The 19,394-nt window shown below is 46.4% G+C and overlaps 1 protein-coding gene across 4 annotated transcripts in view; it reads right to left on the bottom strand.

The window, feature by feature from the left end:
* CTNND2 (catenin delta 2) overlaps window positions 1-19,394 on the bottom strand; it is a 751,200-nt gene that overhangs the window by 97,036 nt on the left and 634,770 nt on the right. For all 4 annotated transcript variants that reach the window (XM_036225698.1, XM_036225697.1, XM_016163669.2 and 1 more), the window contains 2 exons: window positions 16,740-16,925; window positions 3,018-3,191 (listed from right to left, as the gene is read on the bottom strand). In XM_036225698.1, the coding sequence (XP_036081591.1) occupies window positions 3,018-3,191; window positions 16,740-16,925 (360 nt within the window). The remainder of the gene's footprint in view (window positions 1-3,017; window positions 3,192-16,739; window positions 16,926-19,394) is intronic.

The raw sequence follows: 19,394 nt of genomic DNA, 5'->3' as shown, positions 1-19,394 counted from the left end.
AGATGTTATTGCCAGGAAATACTGAGAATTTTTATTATATTTCTCCCATAATTTCTTTTTTATAATCCAAGGTAGGAGAGAATTTTTAAATATCAAAATAGTAAAAAAAAATTTAGTCTTATCTTTTTCATACTCCAAACACCAATTCCTGGACATATCTCAGCAGCAATTCCAGCTGACCTGGTTACCTCTGGGACACAGAGCCTGATAATTTAAACAAGAAGGTCAACACTCCTGGAGCTGTGGAAGTGGACAATGCTATGAAAATCCGCAGTCTGCAAGATGAGTCCGGACATGGAAAAGAAAATGGTTCGCCAACAACTCCTTTCTGTCAACTTTATATTGTGTTGACTTCATGTTCCCATCATGGACTGTGATCGTGTGAAGACGGCCTGCTCACAATGTGTGGTGTTAACCGCTTAGTGACTGACAAGTGTTCACGAATGGGAACGACTGCCATCCACATGTCTTTCTAGATGCCACGTCATAAACGCTTCTGTCTGAGCACTTTTGCTCAGCCGAACACAGGGTGTAAATAAATAAATGGGGCTGGGTGTCTACCCTTAGAGGGTTTACAGACCAGATTTCTTTCTGGAGGACATTCTTAGCAGCTCAGTAAGGACCTGCGTAAATAAATGAATAATTTTGGTGTTTAGATGTGGTACAGTTCTTAGAACATGTCTTTTTTTTTTTTTTTTTTTTTGGCTGCTTTTAAGATTTTTTTCTTTACTACTGATTTTGAGCAATTCGATTATGATGCACCTTGCTGTAGTTTCTTCATGTTTCTTGTGCTTGGGGTCCCTTGAGCTGCTTTGATCTGTGTTTATGGTTTTCATTAAATTTGAAATGCTTTTAACCATTGTTTTTTTCAAATGGTTTTTCTTGTTCTCTCTTTTCTCTTTCCTCTCATTTGGGAATAGCAATTACACATATATCAGGCTACTGTACTTTTTTTTTTCTCTTTTCTGTTTAATTTTGTATAATTTCCACTGCCGTCTTCCAGTTCACTAATCTTTTCTTCTGCAATGTCTAATATGCAATTATTCCCATTGCCATGTATTTGTTGTTGTTGTTGTTGTTGCTGTTTTAAATGCTTTAACTCAAGGAGATTTTTTGGGAGTCTTTAATATGTTTTCTACGGTTTTAACTAACTTTTTGAATATGTGGAATATAGCATTTAACTTTTAAAGCAAAGATTATAGTCTTACATTTAAAATCCTACAGAGCTCACAGCTATGTCTCCATTTTTAAACTGGTGTAAGAGCCTAAATATTTCTCAAAGAAAATAATAACTCACTAAAAAAATCATACTTTAAGAAGGCACACTTGATTTGCTAGCATTTTGATAGCTTTGTGTCTCTGGTCAGACTCATTCCTGCAGGTCAGAGCCTACTTTCTCGTGCTCAGTTAGTCCTCCAAGGCAGAGGGGCTGGATGGTGACTTGCAGCAACTAAGTACTCTCGGCTGTACATAATGACAACCCAAGACCCATGACATCCTGCTCCCATCTTTGTATTTAGTGTTGTGATTGATGTGCATGAGGTGATGTGAAGCAGCCACACTCTTCTCTGCTAAAGATGACACGTCAGAGACATAATGGGGTGTTATAATTTGCCCAGCGTCACAAAGCTCGGAAGAGATAGAGCCTAGGTTTGAACTGTGATTTGAATCAAAGTCTCCTAAATGTAGAAGGGAATAAAAGATCTAAGGGTTAATTCAAGGAAGCGATTTCCATAATTATCTCTTTCTTACTCATGCAAGGCTCGACTCTAGAATTCTGCCTGGCATGACTCTGCTGCACTTCGAGTCTTGCCCAACCTGAATTCTTCCAGCACAACATTAGGGATGCCTATGGGTGGGGGTGGGGGGCGGCAGTGAAGGGACAGTGTGTCCATTCCTGAGACTCTCAAAGGGAGGGTGGGCCTGCCGAGGCATCAGCAGCCAGCTCCTGAGAAGTGTTGTCAGGGCCTGGACCCCAGGGGCCGGGATGTCACACCTGCAGCTGAGACTGTAGCAATGGAAACAAAGGATCACACACACACACACACACACAGAGGTGACAAGAAGGCAGATCCTGGAAGGTGTAACAAGAAGGGAGGATATAGCTGTAGGACAATGCTGAGGTCAGTGGGTGTGGTGCCCATAGCACGGAGCGTCTGAGACTCACCTGTAGCTGTGTGCCTCTACTAACACTGTTTTAAAGAAAGTGAATGTTCAAGAGTGTTTATGCATATCCCAAATATAGGCTTTGATATTATATGAATGGAAAATGCATGGCAGAGATCCGAACTTCCTCTCTTGATATTTTCTCCAAACACCCTCATTTTTCCTAAGAAGTTATACTTTTTTATGCCACAATGAAAGTTAGCTTATGTTAACAATTAGTGACCAAACTCAAGAATTCTTTGCTATGGTAAATCCACTTCTACCCAAAATAAAGGTCATGGAAATTTCCATGAAAACCAATCAGGGACGGTGAGTGTTTATAAGAACGACAAAAATGCCCTCTGATCTGCTTCCCAAACATATATTTGCTTTAACAGTTTTGTCAAAGATAACTAGAAATACTATTCTTCTCTGTAAGCCCATAATTTAAAAATGTGAGAAGTTCTTGGGGACAGGATAGGGATTTGCATGGGTTTTATGCAAGCTATTTGAGTATTAGCTCCCTTAACAGCCAACGATAGTGCTTTGAAAAGCATCAACACAGCGCGATCTCCCCTGAAAATGAGGTAGCTCAGGTATGCAAACAGAATGGAAAACATATCGCAATGTTTTCAGTGACTATACTTAACATCTATCCAACTGTGTTTTGTGTGCTCTTCGAGAACCCCTAAGCCCTTAAGAAGAATTTTTAAAAGAAATCCCTATGTCCAACAGTTCAATGTGACTGGTATTTCTCTAACGTCCTCAGAAACATTATTAGAATGACATTTCTCAAAACTGGCCTTCTGTTACGTTCTAAGGTCGTGCTCATCATCCCAGATTCCTTTTGTATTGTAACAAACTCGCCATACCTTCCAGCTCCCTGCAGCCAAGTTCTGCAGGGCGCCTGCCGCCCCTTCCAGCGTGTCTGCATTTGAGCACTCAGAGAGCAGTGTGAGGTAGGGTTTGACTATTGATGGGTGCCACAGCATCTGGATCCCTTTTGGTGGTTCTGCACAGTCTGGAAGAGGTCCTACTCCATCCCACTGGTGGAAGAGAAATGAGAGAGCAAACATCTTTAACATCATTGCATTTCCCAACGCTGCCTTCTGTAAGCATTACAGACGAAAACAGAAGCAGGGGGTCGTAACATCGGTGAACTTCTACTGCATGCGGGGTAATGCAGCAGCCATCCCAAAACGAGAGAGCCTTTCCTGCCCTCTGAGAGCTTACGACAGAGGGTGGAGGGGGCTGGAGCATGTATGCAAGTGAACGTGACTGGCAGTGGAACGAACAAGCTCTTTGCAAACAATTCTAACACATCGCTAAAGGAAAGAAGGGGAAGAGATGGATTAATTTGGGTTGGGCAGGGTGGAAGAAGGCTCAAGATCAAGGCAGTGTATTTCACAGTTAGCACATTATTGGCTACAGTAATTACACAGTAGTTAGTAACAGTCAAATGCCCACACTTCTTAGACATGAGGGTTCCCTGCAATAAATTCCTATATAACGTGTAAAACACACGTTTGTTTGATTTTGAGTACTATCATTGCATCGATGGGCATCAAACGAATGACAGAATGGACAAAAGGGAAAATCGCTATGGTTTATCTGATGCATTGATACGGCCTTAGGCACATCTGGATCTTGACACCAATTTTGAAAGTTGAGTTTGCTTTTAATGGAATCTAATGAATTAAAGGAACATGTGTAATTAAAAATTAATTACAAATAACTTTAAAATCGTGGCTTATTGCACAAAGGAATATCAGCAGACCATTAAAAACAATAGTTGTGAAGACTGTGTAGCAACTTGGGCAAAGGATTACAAGAGAAGTTAAGCGATAAAAGCAGGAGACGAAGGGGAATGGGTTTATGTTTTATACCATGTGAAACGCATCGCAAAAACCATGTAATAATAACTTATTAAGACAATATTTATGTCTTTCATTTTTTCCACATTTCGAATGTTCTGTTCTATTACTCTTATAATTTAAAAAATATTAAAAATTGTAATAATGATTCTGATCTCTGATCACACACAGCTTTTGTCTTTTGTGAAAAATAAAGTCAATAAGTATAATGAGGGTAGAAATGAAGTAAACTATAGGTATAGAAAAATATTCTCATTCACTTTTGAGAAAAATCACAGCAAAATGATCTTTAATTTTAGAGTAGGAATACTGTTATTTAACTGCTTTATCTGCATTTAGCTTTCTCACAAATATTTCATGTACATATATATGTGTGTGTATATATATATGTATATGTATGTATAAATACAAAAACACAACTGTATTTCAGAATCTGTGAAAGTTCCTCAGTTGTGAAAATTTTACTAGAAGAAAATATAGGCTTACTTTGTATGTTTGTAGCATAAAAATAGACATGTTGATAGTGAAATGTAAATTTAACTGTTACAAATAACTGCAAGAAGTTCATTATTTTCCAAGAAAAAAGATAAGAAAACTCCCGCCTTCTTTTTCTCAGTTATGATACAGCTTAGTGTAAGTCAAGGCTAAAGCTCAGAGACGAACGGCATCCCATTAAAACGAACGTCCCATTAAAGGTCATTTTCAATGAGCGCGTCACTCAATTTCAACTTTTTTTTTCTTTCAATTTCAACTTTTTAACAAGAACACTCGCTGTGGGACTCTTCTTGTTTTTTTAACCAAAGCCACTTCTAAACCCTTCGAAGTTGACTCTGCACCTGCGCACAGCCTATCAATGAGACACGCGCCTCTCTTTTACATGTATAAAGAAAACTGAACGTGAACCGGCCTTGTCACATTGCAGCTGGTTCGTTATTTGAGACTGGCTCACTCTGCCGGAGAGAAGGACAGCGCGAGGGAAAAGGCCCTGTTACCCTGCAGGTTGTCGACGTCGATGAAGCAGGGGTAATGCTGGCTTCCCGAAGGAAACCACCTTGGGGTGCTGAATTTATTAGCTGGTGCAATGGGAAATGGAAAATTATCATGTTTATTTTCCTCCCTACTTTTTACTTTGTCATCTCCTTCAAACGTTTAAACTATCACTTGCATAGAAAGACTTAACGCCACTCAGGAAAACCAGACTGTGCAATTCGGAACGCGAGATGGAGGAAACGCCCCTCTCGTGGAAGAGCGGCCAGGGCAGCAGGGGGTGTGCAGGAGCGTTCGCACGCTCGTTCCTCGTTGGGACAAAGGACAGACACCAAGAGCAGAGGCGGCCGTGCCGCCCTGTGCCGGGTTTCACCCTGTGCTCCTTTCCTAACTTCTGGGCAATAAAACGGCATAAAGGGCTACGTCGGCAGACGATTTCCTTCTGCTCTGACGTGGATCTATGTAGCTCTCAAATGCCTTTTGTTACGATCCTTTCTTAATGGTTACACGGAGCATCTGAAGGAAATCAAAGGATAACCGACGCGATGTGGATAATCTTTGAGGGCCGCTGGAGACGGAGTTCAAGGGGATTCGCTGCTATTTCGGAACACCGATGGCGCCCTGGCGTGTCCGCACTGCAGACAAAGAACTGTTTCGGATCAGTCAACGTATCTGGCCTTTATCTCGGTGCTTCATTCAGCATTCTCTTGGATTAATAGGGAAAGAGGTGTCAGTTGCCCTTTAAAAAGTAGATTTTGGTCGCCCATGAAAAGGATGAGTCTTCAGAGCTGTGCTAACGTATTTGGCTTTACGTTGCTAGAGAAGAAACGTCGGCAAGACGGTCGGGCAGCGGTGACATCGGGTTCACTCGAAAGCCGAGAAATAGGTCTGCACGTGCGAACTTTTACCGCTCACTTTCTACGCTGAGAAACCGTGCGCCAAGAACTCCGACCAAAGTGGACATATGTCATTTATCAATTTAAGCACAAGATGCAGCTATCCTAAAACGTTTACAAAGCTGTCACACGGACCGAAGGTAACAGTGGCTGCACCTTTGACACGGTCAAAACACCGGTCACCCGAGAACACAGGACTAAATACATTCACGAGCCCTAGGCGAATGGTGCTTCTTGTGGACTTTTATCTTGAGGGCATGTTATCAAAAGTCTTTAAAAGCTTGAAATATGAAAATAATACAGAAAGAAGCAAAAAGTTAGGAGAGAGAACTTGCCACGTACTAGGGACAGGGCTCGCCCAAGGAGACAAAGTATCTGTAGGGAACCAACAGCGGCAAGGCTAGCAGAGTATTCCCAAAGGTATCACCTACGGCACTGCCTGGTCGTGTCACAAATACACACACATTATCGTAGTGTGTGTTTACATATGTTCATTTATCGGGTTTCAGTTTAAAGAGCAGAGATCAGATAAAGGGAGAGCAGAAGGAAAAGGAGAAAAACATTTGTGATTTAAAAAAGTTTTATTCCAGCTCGGGGGAAATTTTCAGTGAAAGCATTCATTACTTCTCTCTCTCTCTCTTTTTTTTTTACTCCTCACACTTGATAGTTAAATAAATGTTCCTCAGTTTTGTGCACATTTTCATTCCATCTGGTGTATTTTAACAAATCAAACTTGCAAAAGTTCTAGCAGCTCTTGATTCTTAAAGTTATTACTTAAATGTTCAAATTATATTTTGTGCGAATCACTCCCATGTTGTCAAATAGAAAAAAAATATATATCAGAGAATATGTTTTTAGCTTTAAAGTTCCTCTTATTCACTGCCTTGTTTATAGGAACTCAGAATTTTACACAAGCATTTAGAGTAAGCTAAGAATTAAGTGGGTTATACCAGTGGTCTTGAGATTCTTAATAGATAATCCTGTGATTGAATGCTTATGTCTTCCCAGCATTCCTAGGTGAAAGCCTGAATCCCCAGTGTTGGGAGGTGGGCCTTTTGGGAGGTGATTAGCTTTGGGTGAGATCATGAGGGTGGAGCCACCATGATGGGATCAGTGTTGTAAGGAGAAGGAGGGACCAGAGCATTCTCCCTCCAGCCATAAGGACACAGCAAGAAGACAGCCACCTGTAAACCAGGTAGAGGCCCTCCGCAGGTACCGAATCTGCTGGTCCCTGGATCCTGGGCTTGCAGGCTCCCAAACTGTGATAGATAAACGTCTGTTGTTTAAGCCGTGCAGTCTATGGGATTTTGTTACAGGTGTTTAAGCAGATTAAGACAGTAATCGTAAGCAGGAGCAAGGAAACTTGGTACCAGGGGGGCCCTCTGGCTACACTGTGACTTTCCTGCCTGGAGTAATCTTGGGGACAGGCTGGCAGTACAGCAAAGAGAGTGTGTGGCAGAATTATGTTTCAGTGGATCACAGAGCAGATGAACAGACTGATTTGTCATCCCAAATCGGGCCACAGTCAAGAACATATTATCAGTACTTTATTTACTGGCTTTAAATGTATGACTGTATGGCTAGTATCGATAAACCAAACCAGGGAACAGTTTATATCACTTGCGTTCTAAGCTGGAATAAAATTGAATATATATATGTATATATATATACACACACACATATATATATATATTCAATGTATGTATATTATCTCTACAAGAAAGTAATGTTTAAACCTTTTTGGAAAAGAATAGAATAACACAGTCCCAATTTAAAAGCCAAGGGGCTGCCAAAATTTAGACACAATGCCCTCCGATATGATCCCAGGCAGGCAAGGAGGCCCGCGCTGGCCACTGTAGGAAATGGCTGCTTAGGAAAAAAGTCATGTAGGGGTGAAGGTATGTGTACAGTTTGGGTTAAAAAAAATAATAAAAGGAAAAAGCCTTTCTTTGGACTTGCCTTTAGTACTTTTGCTGCTCTGTAGGGCTTAAAATTCTATTTAAAAGATACCTATCTTAGCAGGCTTGAGGATGGAACAGTGGAAGTCATTTGCTCCTTATATGAAGATGTGCTTTGGGGATAAAAATCCAAAAGTTCAAAAACCAGGGAGTAAAGATGTCCATTCGCTTCACAATGAGACTTTGTAAATAAACATGGGGTTCTTTAAGGGGTGGCAGCTCAAGAGACAACTGGAATTGCCACATTCCTCAAAGCCCCTACTGGATGAGAAGGATTAACAAGAAGACTTTAGCTCCTCCCTCCCCGGGAGCCTATACCTCACCTGCCCCAGCTCCATCTCCAGCACACTGGGCTGTCTGGGCACCAGGAGACGCAAACAGAGGGATTTACATTTCAGGAGAAACGCTAAAACACACAGCACCTCCTCTCACAGATGTCAGAGCCATTCAAAGAAAAGAGCTGTTACTGCTGAGCTGTATCCTTGAAACGCAAACAGAAAAGGCCTCTTCTCCGGTGGAATGCATCTACTGTCTAGATTTCTCTACCAACGAGGAGACATCACAGCCACTACACACTTGCAGGTTTTTGTTTTGAAGGGATTTCAGTGAAATAAACAAGTCCTGTGATATTGCAAGATAAGGGGAATAGATCTGCAGTCATAGGAAATATTCTGATTTTTTTAATCTTCCCTCCCACGTGAAGTCACACATTGCAGAATGTAGGAAGAGAAGATGATTCTAAGGTAAACTGCCAAGGAGTTTCTCCTTCATGCAGGGTTTGGTTTGACCCAGCTGGAGCCAGTACTAAATACTTCAAGGAGCAAAGACCTAAATATAAGTCTGCCATTTTCACTTGACTTGGTTTGAGCAGCAGTTACTAATTGATTTTGTCTTCACAGTGTTTCATTATCACTTGCAGACTGTGTTTGGGGCGGGGGAGGGGATGGGAGGGAGGGAGATGGGGGCATAGAAGTGGTTATTTTAAAAACTCCAAGCAACTATGAAAAGAAGCCAGAAAATAAGAATGACTCTTGTGTGGATTCCTGGGGATTTCAAAGAAGAGAGCGGTAGCTCAGGTGTATGAATTCCCCCGGGCGCTGTTTAGAAGCTGTTGGCTCCAGGGGGCTGAGCTGTGCAAAGAGGATCTAAGGACGCAAGTGAGAGGTGAAGGCCGATGAGCTCTCCTGGTGTGGCACATGCTGTCTCCTGCAGAAGGTAGGAGGGATTTGCACTTGCAAGATCAGAAACCTGGATCAGAACAGAGGCGGGGCATGTCGTTTTCTGAACGAAGAGATTCAGGGGCAATGGAGCCGCGGTGCGGTGCATCATGGAGGAGTGGTATCGGGGCTGGTCCACGTCACCACACTCCACTCCCGTGCCTGCTCCCCAAGTCATCGTGATGGAACCGACCACAATGCCGCTAACGCGCCGCTGGAATTCTGTCTGCTCCTAACTTCCTCTTCCCCTGGGCCCTCACACGCCCCGCGGCCTGGCTTGCAAAGGCGGCTCTGACATGCCAACCTCCTTCAGATAATCCTGCAGCCTAGTTTGTTTATGTCTTTGGAGATATGGCCCTCAAAGACAGTTTAGTATAGGAGACTTTGCCACTCGAGGGGACAATGTTAGCTGTCACAGCAGGAGAAGGAGCTGCTACTGGGTAATGGCCGGGGATGCTCATAAATATACTACAATGCCCTGGACAGGCCGCACAACAGAGAATGACTGGGGTCAAAACGTCAACAGTGGCCATGCTGAGAACCTTGCTCTAGCAGAACAAGACACAGGTGTTTATTAATGGTGTGGAGCGCCGTGCAGTAAAATGTGAACGAGGAAACGAAATGAGACGCCCGAAGCAGAGTTTTAAGTCTGCAAAGGAGAAGAGCGGCAATTTCAGGGGATGGGGTATATTTTATAGGAGCGGCGCAGATTAAGTGGAATCTCATTCATTCACGGGTAAGAGAGAGTCACTGCACGAAAATGTGCAGCCGGATCTTTGCAGCCCCGTGCGATTTGTTGTTTTGAGGGGACACCTTAAAGGCAGGGCAGGATGCACCTAAGGAGCCCCTGCAGCTGCACAGCAGGGCTGCGGGCAGCGCCGACCCTCGCTTCCACGGCGAACATCTCGTCTAAGACCTGGCCGTCCGACCTGGCTCCTTGCCCGTACTCACACCGATGCAGGTAACTGTATTTTGAAGGATTAAATGAAGCCGTACATAAATACGGAGAAAGAAAAAGTTCTGAAAGAATATATGCCCAGGACTAAAGTGTAATTGTGGCTCTTCCTGGGAGGAGGAGATGCTGGAGGTGTATTATTTTCTTCTTGTAGCTTATTGCTACTTTACTCATATATGAGTTGTATGTTCTATGTGCATATATATATATATATTTATTTATTTATAATTGACATCAATTTGTCTAAAATAAGAAGAAACACTTAAAATTTAAATTTGAAATTCTAATCTCCAACTTGCAATAAAGTTCATTTTTGTGCTCTGAGACAGTATTTGTTACTTCGTCTCAGAGTCCCGTTTCTAGGCCAACACCATCGGTCTGAAGCAGTGGCAACGTGAGAGGTTCTCGAAGAGGCGATACCCAGTACGAAGTCGTGAAAACCCAAGGAAACCTTTCAGGGGACAGGATTTCACGACATCAAGTCCCTTTGGGTATGTCACGTGTTAACACCTTCAGAACAAAGCAGTTTTTCATCCGACGTGCTCAGAAGTACTGCTTCTCCAGGGCCCTTTGAGACGCAGACACACGATGTAAATCGTGATTCCGAGATAGAAAGTTCACTGGGTTTGTGGCGGAGGCGGATTCAGAACGCTGACTGATAACGTAGTAAAACGCAGCACTGCCACGAGCAGCTGGAGAACAGTCTGCACCATAAAGGGAAAGAGAATGTCTATAAAATACTCTTGGCTCACAGTGGACCTTGGAGGAAAAGTGTCACCAAGAAGGAAATGTTTGAGGCGGGACAAGTCACGGCTATGAACATCCATTTGAAACACCCCAACAAGGAGAGATAGAGGCCACGATGAATCCCAGACTGGGCATCATTCATTCATTGAGCAGAGCTGGGTCTGGGCATTGGGCTAGAAGTCAGACGGAAAGAAGATACTCCCTGCTCCGACCCCTCCCTTCAGATATCCATTCTCTAAGGGACATCAACCCATGACATCAACCGCGGTCACAACTCATCACGTGATGAGCACTAGCGAAGTTTAAACAAAATCACGTGGCAATAGCCTAGAGAGGGATTAACTTTTTACTCGAGGGAAGTCTGGAGGGAGTGGGCATGATGTTTGATTTGGTCTTGAAGGGCACTTCTCCGCGTCGCGGAGGAAGAGGAGAATGCCGGCCAGAGGAACGGCACGAGCGAAAGCGCGGGGCATCGGGATGGGCCAGGAAAGTGTGCTGCGGAAAAGGCCTTGGACGTCCTGCCAAGACGTGTCTGTCACCGTGGAAAAAGCCAGGGGGCATTGACAGCACAAGCGAGGGTGCAAACGAAGCGACTCCGCGAGGAAGCCGGAGCGGCCGCGACAGAGGAAGCGCCTCGCACGTCCTACACCTCAAACCCCGCAATGTTAAAAAGCAAAACAACCCCTGGACTGTGCCTCGGACAGCACTGTGTCCCAGAGGACTGCTTGCAAAAAGAACAAGAAAGCAGTTATTACGACTACTGGACAGATGACAACTGGACTGAAAACTAAAAACATCGTTCAGAATTATCATCACTACATTATATTATCTGCGCCGACAGAAACGCCTTCCTTCTACCCTTGTGTTCGATCCCCTTCCCTTTCTCATAAATACCCGCTGTCTTTGTCTCCAAATTGGAACATTACTTGGGCTTCGGCCCAAATCGGTGCATCCCGAATAGCTGTTCCTATTGATCTCAAGTACACGCTTTTTGCCTCTCACCTTGAAAGGCCCTTTTATTTTTCAGTTACATGTTTCACACAGAGCACACCGCTATCATTTTGTGTATAAAATTTCGTGATGATATAAGTGAAGCTTCCTGCTGGGAATGCAAGAACGAGGTGAAAAAGAACAGTAACACTTACTCTCAAATTGACTGTAACTCAGTGAACTGGGAAGCAAAGATTATCAGGAGAGAGGGTCTCCCATGTGAAAATACTGGCTCAGAATCCTCTTTGAATTCTCACGGGTGTATGTCTCCTCCCACGTGGAGACGTGCGTGAGTTCATCCGTGTGAATTGAAAAATTCACAAGCGATATTCAAGCAGAAAAGAGAGGTTTTGGGTTCTAGGGCATCTTGCTTGTTTTGTTTCTTGTTTTTTTTTTTTTTTTTCTTCTTCCTCAGCAGGTTTTCCTGTACACTGTCAAGTTCACACTGAGGAGGTCTGGCAGGCCCAGGTCTGCCCTGGCCAGCAGCCAGCAATGTCCCATCTCCTCTAATCTATCTTTGAGTACCCACGACCCCGGGGCACCACCATGGAAGCCTTGGCCATATCCCAAATTGAAAAACAAGAACAAAAATGCTTATTTTTACAAAAGGTGGAAAAAGTAAATACATCAAGTTTGTCTTCTTCTGTTTTCCTGGACCTCCATCTTTGGACTGCCACCCCCATCCCCAAGCCAGGTTGCTGGCCCAGACCTCTGCTAAAAGGCACTGAGGGCCCTGCCAGGTGAGACGTGATTCTTGGAATGACATGCAGACTGCTTTGGGGGGAGGTTCTACCCTAAAAAGGCTAGAGAAACTAGCACTTTCTTAAAATTCAGCAACAGGTGCTGAACGCAGAGACGGGAATTAATTAATTAGTTTGCAAAACCTTTTTTTGGACCAGAATGTGAGCCATGAAAGGGGCTCAGAGTCTGATGATCCTAGTATATTTTGACGGCAATCATTTCTTGAAAGGAGAGTCTGAATGAAATATATCTTTGCACTATATATTTTCTTGAATTATTTCCACCAGGGATGTAAAAGAAAAAGTTTCCGAAATTTTCATTATAACTAAATCTGACCGGAAGGGTGTGATAGTATTTTCCTTAGGTACGGAATATCAGTGCCAAACCTACGACTCAACATACATTTCTGGAATACAGCACGCTCCAGAGGCAATCATTAAACCAATCATGATTTTCATTGCTTGTGCTTCCTGGTAAAAACTCTGGCTCCTGTGTCCTGGGAAATCTCCTTGATGGGTTAGATAACCTGTCATCTTACGGGGCCCCTTGAGCCTTTCTCCAAGACGTCCTAAATTTAAGAGAAGAAAACTTATATGTTTTTATAAGCCAACATTGACCAAATCGGTTGGTGCTTTCTTGAATATTACTTCTCCAATAGTATTTGAAAAGATTACAGGTGTAACGCCCATCTGTCAATTTGTAAATTACAAGCACAAAAAGAATCAATCACTGTCTTCCGTCTTTGCCGTTACTGCCGTCTTTCTAGAGACACAAAGTCTTTTGAACATGCATGTATTTTATATTTGCAAATGTCACATATTTTACAAAACTGGCCAGGTTTAATCATATCTGTGCACATGCCCATTTTTGTATTTCTTTCTTCACCTTTCTCGAATCACTACCTACTCTTTAAAAACCTGACTTTACAAGCAGTGGAGAGACTAAGGGATGTACGACATCTGACCGTCTTTAAAGCTGTGAACCGATCGAGATGAGTTAGATCAGTTTGTGGGTCCCACAGGCAACCTGGCATCCGGTTGTTAGTAGATGGGGATGGACAGCCAGAGGCCTGGGGACACGCCCATTTCTCCCCTCCCTGCCACCTGGTAAGGTGATGAATCAGGCCCTTGGCCCCTCCTCCTGCTGGAGGTGGCCTGGCCTTTAATTCCTTTAGACACCTTTGTTGGAATGTTGGAATGGCAGCTTGCTCTCCCCAAGTGCAAACCACTGGAGGAAGTCCTCGGGGTGAAGCGCTCTCTTAGGCTGAGACCCCAGGCTGGCTCAGATGCCAATCTCTCCCACAGGGGGGGTGCCACTTTGACTCGATACCCTCCCTGGGACTGACCACCAGGCCAAGGGGCCCGGTGGATTCGATGGAGCCCGCCTACTCCTCTCCTTCCTCCCTTCATCTCAAGCCCTTCATCTCTGTGCCTCCGCACTCCTCCCCGGCCCAGGCCTTTGAGCTTTGCCTCCCTTCCATCGGTCCTTAAATGCAAGAGTTTTTACTTTTGACTTTTTACATAGATGGAACTTGACAACACACACTCAAATGGATTTTTCAAACAAGCATGACCGTTACCCTCATTAAGTTTGATACTTAATTTTCAGGTGCTTCAAAATATTTTCATATTAGAGTGAGCCCAGTTAAAAAGCCTTTAAAAAAATCTACCACTTGATTGAAGCCATAACTTTGAAGCTTCTTTATAAACGACAATATTCCACTGTATTATAACTTATAGCAGTTACAATAAAACTTTGAGGAAATCATTTTTTCCTTAAAGGCTATTGCAAGAAAAAAACGGGACAAATGAACCATATAAATTTGCATTAAGACTCTGGCCAAAATCACAAAATTGTCCTGATCACCTTGTTAAGAGTCGGCAGATGGATGTGAACAGAAAGGAGACCTTTGCTGTCTGGCCGTGAATTCTTTCTCATGATGTTGACAAAATCCTGGTCACCTGTCCGGTGACAACTTCACCTTCCTCAACTCAGGAAAGAGCTCATCGATGTCATAAGATAGGATCAGAAGGGCAGTGCTCTATGCCAGGGTCTCCTGCAGGTGGCTAACAGCTTTAAGATAGGGGCTTATCTTGGGGTGAGGTCCATGAACACTCTCTCCTGACCCCACTTCCCGGGACCCTATCACTCCTAATCTCATCTGTCACTAGAGAGACTTCAGGGCACATGGGTGCACCTTGGAAAGGTGGAAAAAGGGTTCAGGATTTGGGGCGGAATCTTACTAATGACACCAGTGACAGGCGCAGGGGCCATCAGAAGGATGCACTTGAGAACCTGAGCGGCAGACGAGAGAGAAAACCTTTAAATCAGAGGGAATTTGGTCTCTGTTTTAAGTTTTTCCAGTCAAGGCAAAACACCCTATTAAAGCGATTTTCCCAGTCTGCCTTTGGAACCGCCTGGGCCCATCTGGGGGCTCTGACTCCTCCAGGGGCGGGTGAGACCAGGGGGTCGTGATCACGTGCAGACTGGGAATAACTGAATTCCTGCCCATATGTGGTTCCCCCTTTCCCCCTTTCCTGTGCTTGCTCTCTTTCCAGAAGAAAGCAGTGTAGGGTCTGGGCCCCAAGGTATCATGCCGCTGCAAAGGGAACTCATGAGAAGAGCTCATTATACCTTCGTTAGGCCATGTTGAGTTTATCTGACACTGAAAACGTTCTGGATCCGTCACGGCCTGGCTCCCTTAAGCGCCAGGTAGGAAGACTGAGGTGCCTGCCATCACTTAGTAGAACGCCTGGCACACAGTAGGTTTTCAATAAATACCTGGTGGCTGACGACTGTATTCCCCTGATGGGAAGGTTTTACGTGGCTGACTTAGGAAGCACTGCTCTTTCAGAAGGCGCCTACAACTCAGGACACAGAGCACGGACCCAGGGCAGGGACCCAGGGCGGGAGAAAACGCAAGGCTGGGAACTTAGTTCTCAGAGTGGAAGGTCATACTGATGAGGCAACGCGCATGTGTCTCCTAAACTGCAGGTGTGTTTCAGCTGGAACACACAGAGCCAGGTGTAGAAGCACCTGGAGTGGCCTCAGGGCCCACAAACAGCCAGGGAACTGGAGCCCACATAGATGCAAACACCTACATGTTGGAGCCAGATTTAGGAAGTATATTTACCGACGCATTCGCATCATCCTTACTCTCCATAAAGTAGTTCCTTTAACCCTTGCTCTAGGCGAAATGACTCCTAAAAAGTTTCAAAAACGCTGTGCCTTAATCCAAATAGATACGTTGCATATCTCTTTTGAATGAAAAACCCGGGGGAGACAGAGCGCTGTGGGTTCTCTTGGGCTTTCTCAGTCGCCCAAGGCTGAGGACGGCGGGATCTGGGTCCCTACGACCCCGAGCAGCTGGGATCCGACCAGTGTCCAGAGCAAAGGTGGATGTATAACCAGTGTCGGGGGGAGGGGAGGCTGGACCGGTGGCCAGTGTCTGGGAGGATGGGGCAAATCTGGTGGCAGGAAGGACATCGCTTCCCCCTGCCCCCTTACCTGGGGGGCCCGCTGGCTGAGGGGTTCGGCTTCCCAGAGGCCCCAGGGAGAGGGTGGAGCCTGTTCACACTCCCCCAAGGCGGAGAGTCGTGGCCTACCAGCCCGCACTTCACGGCAGGGCGACCACTTCCAGCTGCCCCGAGTCCAGCCTGCTCCTCCTGCAGGGGCCTCTCCAGCTGGGCGGCTTCCCGAATTCATCAGAGTTGCCCCCCCCACCCCCCACCCCGCTCCCAGGCTACGCTGCTGGAAGGACTGTGACTCTCTGACTGCCACCTCCATGTCCCCCACACGGGAAAGGCAAGATCGCATCTCCGAACATTTCAAAACGCGCTATAAAATCCGTGCTGGATTTGCGTGTTTCTCGTAAGCTTTTCGTGGACGGCACCGACCCCCTGCCTCTGCCGCCCGCGAGGCACCTGCCCGGCGCCCACAAGGACCTGAGCCTGCGCGCTAAGGTGCTGCCGCACCTGGTCCGACCGTGTGTGCGGGTCTCTGAGCGCCCACCTGGGCCCCCCGTGGCTCTCTCTCCACGTGGCATCCTTCCACGTTCCACTGTCGCGGCCGTGACCTCCCCACGGGACAACCGTGCACACGCGTCGGCGATGTCGCCGCGCGCGGAAGACCCTGCACTACGCCCGCGGACGCGGGGCGGGGACGGGGCGGACGCGGGGCGGGGACGGGGCGGGGACGCGCGCGCAGCGGCGGGCGGGCGGCCGCATCACCTGGTCTTGGGATTTCTTCTTCTTCTTCTTCTTCCCCCAGCACCCGGAGCTCTCGGCGTCCTTGCCGTTGGCCTCCCCGCAGAGCAGCCCGTCCAGCTCGTCCGTGCCCACGTGCTGTCCCTGAGACGTCTCCGCCGCCAGCCGGTACGACAGGTTCCTTAAAATGCACACACAGTTTTCAACGGTCTACGGAACCCAAAAAAGAAGGAAACAGAACGTGAATGGATAAAAACCAACCAGCACTCCACCCAGAAGGGCAAGCAGGTTCCTGAAGAGCACCCCCCACCCCACCCCAGCCTTAGTGGAGAGAACTTAGAAAGGCTTGGGAAGGTCTTAGGGCCTTTTCTCCCTCAAAGAATCAACGTATCAACAAAAGTCGCTTCAAGAAACAGCCGCACTGTTGACTGAAATTCGCTTGTGAGTGTGGAGGAGCCTCACTCACAACCTCAAGAGGTCCCAGGGGCTGTCTGCTTACAGACGTCTCCCACACGGAGTCTGGGCACAGAATCACCAAGAGCGCGGATAGCCAGATTTCCCTCAGCTCTGGAAAGGTGACACTAATGGCTACTGTGCACCAGGGCGCGTCCTGGGAGGAAAATGGGGTGCACACCAGGCGTGTCCCGGGCGAGCGAGGCACAGATCCAGAGATGGCCGGTGCTCTGATCGTTTCCGGGGCAGGGGGGGAGGGGGGTGTGACACAGTGGTTAAGGACACATGTTGTAGAGCTGGGCACCGGTAGGACCCCGGGTTTCTGACGACTGGCTGTGTGACTTGGACAAGGCCCCGAACATCTCTGTGGCTCCCTAACTCGCACTGCCATCATTGTGTCCATGTTTTAGTGTGCTGGGTGGGTTCGGTGGGCCAGAGCATGTACACGTGGTAGGCAGATGCCCACATCTTCATCTCTGGAGCCTGTGAACATGTCAGGTTACATGGTGGTGGGACCGAGGTCACAGATGGAATTGAGGTTCCCAGTCGGGTGACCTTCAGACGGGGAGGTGACCCTGGGTTGTCCAGGCGGGCCCATGCAATCAGGGGGATCCCGGGAGCGGAACAGGAAGGCGGATGAGTTAAGAGTGACGTGATGTGAGGGGTCATGACCCGCCACTGCTGGCTGTAGAGGTGGAGGAGGGGGCCACGGGCCGAGGAATGCTGGCGACCTCTGCGAGGAAGCGGCTTCTCTCCTAGAGCCTTCAGAAGGAATGCGGCCCTGTCGACAGGTTGATGTTAGCCCGACAAGACCCATTTTGGACCGGTAATCTCTAAAATGGTAAGATAATAAATTTGTGTTTCTAAGCCACCACGCGGTGGCGATTTCTTACAGCGGCAGCAGGAAGCTAAACTGTTGTTTACATAGTGGGAAGAGCTCCTTGAACGCACTGAAGGCCACGTTAGGGTTCATGTCACGAACAGTGGCGGAGAAAGCACCACTTGGAGATCCAAGGCATGTGACTTCGAGCCCGCCTCTGCCCTCTAATGAGCTGTGACCTTGCTGTGTGCACAAGGTCAAATCTCTCTGCGATTCTATTTCCTACTGCCAAACTCCATCACATTGGAGATTAGGTTTCAATATATGAAATTTTTTTTTTTTTGGGGGGGGGGCACACGTTCGGCCCAAGGCATCAAACGTTTGATCTTTGCTCTGGATTTGAAGAACCACGTGATGAAGGGGGAAAAGAAATACCCGATCTAAAAACAGGACAAAATAATGGTGGAAAAAAATTGAACTGGGGTCACTTTTATTTTTCAAAGCATGCCAATCATTTTTCAGGCGCCTACTGTGTGACAGCCACCAAGTCGAGGCAAAGGACATCAGTCCGTTCTACGGATGGAGGCGACACGATCCAGAGCTGTTGGTAGGTCACACCGGACTGTGCCACTTGTCCCAGTCTTGGGCTGGGGCCAGTGGGGGCGGGACTGGGCACCAGATTGGAATCCGGTACAAGGCAGCGTGTACCTTTGATCTGACTCCGGGATATGCAAATCACCCAGGGAAACTGGTTTCCGGGGTCTCTCTCTGGAGCCTTGCCATTCTAGACCTTTCTTGTCAGCTTTTCAAAGTTTCATGAAAGCTAATCCCATAGGCTTTGAGTCAACTTGATTTTCTATTTCAAGCATCCTCTCAGCATCAAAAAAGTCACCGGCATGAAAGCAGGTAAACACAGGACGATGCATGAATGAGGGAAAAAAGTCCCTCCCGGAAAGGAAACCGTTACGGCGTAAGTCAGAACGATTTTTATATCAGTGCGAACTGGTTTTTCTTACAGCAAAGACTTGGAAGAATAAACTTCCTTCTCATCCCGATGTTCGTCTTCCCCGGGGCCCTCTCCGTGTCTCTGTTTAACAAAGGACAACGGGGGGCTCCATCTGCAGTTTGGGGAGATGCTTCATGACCTACCTGTGGCTGGGCGATGACTTAGGGAGAGGCTGGACAGGGCCAGAGTACGTGGGGATGGGTCAGGTGGGGAGGCGAGGAGGGGGTGTCCAGAGGAGGCCGTGGGCCAGGAAGGCCACAGGGGCTGAATGAACCTCAACCTCTCCCCCTCTACCCCCCATTCCTTCATTAAGTTTGGTTTTGGAGAATTACAATTCAAGAACTTTTCTCTAAAGGGACAGGAAAAGGGAAAGAAAAAAAGACAGCCAGAGCCTTTCTCC

Source organism: Rousettus aegyptiacus, unplaced genomic scaffold (genome assembly GCF_014176215.1).
Source record: "Rousettus aegyptiacus isolate mRouAeg1 unplaced genomic scaffold, mRouAeg1.p scaffold_m13_p_8, whole genome shotgun sequence".
In the NCBI taxonomy this organism is placed as follows: domain Eukaryota; kingdom Metazoa; phylum Chordata; class Mammalia; order Chiroptera; family Pteropodidae; genus Rousettus; species Rousettus aegyptiacus.
Note: the sequence above shows the minus strand (reverse complement) of the source record. Positions and strands in the feature narration are given on the sequence as shown.